Source organism: Bactrocera latifrons, unplaced genomic scaffold (genome assembly GCF_001853355.1).
Source record: "Bactrocera latifrons isolate USDA-ARS-PBARC rearing strain unplaced genomic scaffold, ASM185335v1 scaffold_219, whole genome shotgun sequence".
NCBI lineage: Eukaryota > Metazoa > Arthropoda > Insecta > Diptera > Tephritidae > Bactrocera > Bactrocera latifrons.
In genome coordinates, this window is record NW_017535730.1 from 182,213 (window position 1) to 184,379 (window position 2,167).

A 2,167-nucleotide genomic window follows, 5' to 3' on the forward strand; every position below is an offset into this window, starting at 1 on the left:
CTTAATGAAGTGAAGTTGTCTTCAAGAGCAGCCTGTGAAAATTACTTGTCGCAGTTTTTCGCCAAGAAACCAGAAAACACTGATGGAATAATGTCTCTAGCAGAAAAATGGTAAAAATTGGTCAACTAAAATGGTGCATATTTGTACCATGTTATTCAAACTGAATGATCAAAATCAGTATACAGATATTTTTATGCTATAAAAGATATACCTTTAACGGATTTTATGGCTTTGGCGCAGTCGTATTTTCTTGTTTCTTACTCATTGTTACCTAAAGAAAGCTATAATGCCCTAGTGAATGCTCCAAGGCTTTTTATGGCAGCACAATATTGCCGCATTGCCGAATAATATTTGCTTTCGGTTTATTGCCATACGCAACAGTATACCAAAAACTGGTTACCATGGCAAGGTTCTAACAAGTTTGTGGCACAACAAACCAAGGGTTACCAACAAAAAATTTAAGACCAAAAATACACGCACATACGTACAGTTTATTTATATAAATCTAACAAATAATTTATTAAATGAGACGAAAATAAACTATTGTGTACATACATACATACATGTGTATTAACTAATATAATTTAGTCGAAGCGCAAAGTTTCGCGTTACAATCCCTTGTCAACGTTAAATTGTTGTGTTATTGCCGCTTTTGTCCTGTCAAACACACTTAATTAACTACATTACGTTTTTTTTTGTATTTGTATGTACATATGTACGTCTCTTATATGGATTAAAAGCACTTCACTTCAGTTAAATTTCATTTTCTTAATGCCAATACTGTTTGCAGTCATGGACTTAGAGCTCATCGCTGCTCCTCAACTTCGTCAGCTTGTTGACACGAAATGCCTCGAGTATATTGAGTTTTCGCTGCAATTCCAATTTCTTGGCATCCGTCACCTTGCCAGCCTTCAGACGTTGCAGCCGCTTGGTCTCGTCCTCCACATAGTCGTAACCCTTCTCATTGATTTTTCGCATATAAACCAAGTAGGCTTTGGCGCTTGCCGACTTCATCTCATCGCCAGCTACAGCTTGCAACATTTGCTCCGCTTTTGCAATTAACGCCGCTTGTTCGTCATTTGCTTTGTTAGCGTATTTCTTGACCAATTCTTCAAAGTCCTTCAGACAACCGTCGCGTCCGATATATAAATCCGTGTGCTGTGTCACAAACTGCTTCAAATTGTCCAATGTCACATCCAAGTGTGTGGGAAAGCGCACAGGCTGTTCCAACTTGCCATCCTTAAAAAGAAAAATAGCCGGAAAACTCTTATCGTCCACTTTAAAACGCAAACCCAGCTCTTTGTTTTCATTCTCGCCATAGTCTTTGATGCCGACAGTGGCCACCAACAGCTCTTTCGTGACTTTGTGCGCAGTTTTTGAGAATGCCGCGAAGGCCTCATGTTTATCGCCGTAAGGAAAGGCGATATCGAATTTGATTAGCGCATAGGGAAACCGCTCGACAGTCTGATCGAAGTTTAGCTCATCCAAATCCACGCAGCCGGCGCATGAACTGGCCGCCGCCGTGGTCACACAAGTCACCAGCACAACACTGGCAAGAAGCTGTGCATATTTCAGGTACTTTTTTGTCGTTTGCATTGCGGATATTGCGTAGGCTTTTTTTTTGTTTTTACTATTTTACTTTACAAAAGAAATGAAGATCTAGTATATTCTATAAATTGTATGGCAAGTATTTTTTAGTTGGCTGTAGCCGTTCTTTTAGTCGCCCTCTCACTGCCGGCGTATTTTTCTTACTGAATAAACAGGCGCTGGAAAAGAAAGGTGGCTTGAGCTGTTGCTATAACCACCGTACAGCTGTGCTCACTAACTTCCCGAGCAGCCTACAGAGCGTCAACAGCACTCCACACAGAGTCATAAGTCGCACAAACACACACATACTCAATGGAGCCCACCGGTATTTTTCTACTTTTTTTGCATTTTCATATACATTTTTAACATTGACTTTGCTTTTTATTCTCTCAGCATGCTGATCAGCAAGCGCTATTTGACTATATGCGCTTTTTGTTGTTACTTTTAGTTACTCGACTGCGAAATATACTGGCATAGAGTTGTAAATATGTATGTATATAAAACAATTACCTTGCCATTGTCGCTCTGAAACAGCGTTGTAAGTGCAAGCGCTTGCCGACAGGTTGAATGACTTCTGGCA

General features: G+C 40.0%; 1 protein-coding gene across 1 annotated transcript; it reads right to left on the minus strand.

The window, feature by feature from the left end:
- Positions 1-502: 502 nt before the first annotated feature.
- Positions 503-1,835, minus strand: LOC108968494 (protein windbeutel). Its single transcript, XM_018932558.1, has one exon. The coding sequence runs from the start codon at positions 1,594-1,596 to the stop codon at positions 799-801; it is 798 nt and encodes a 265-aa protein (XP_018788103.1). The 5' UTR covers positions 1,597-1,835; the 3' UTR covers positions 503-798.
- Between the last annotated feature and the right edge of the window lie 332 nt (positions 1,836-2,167).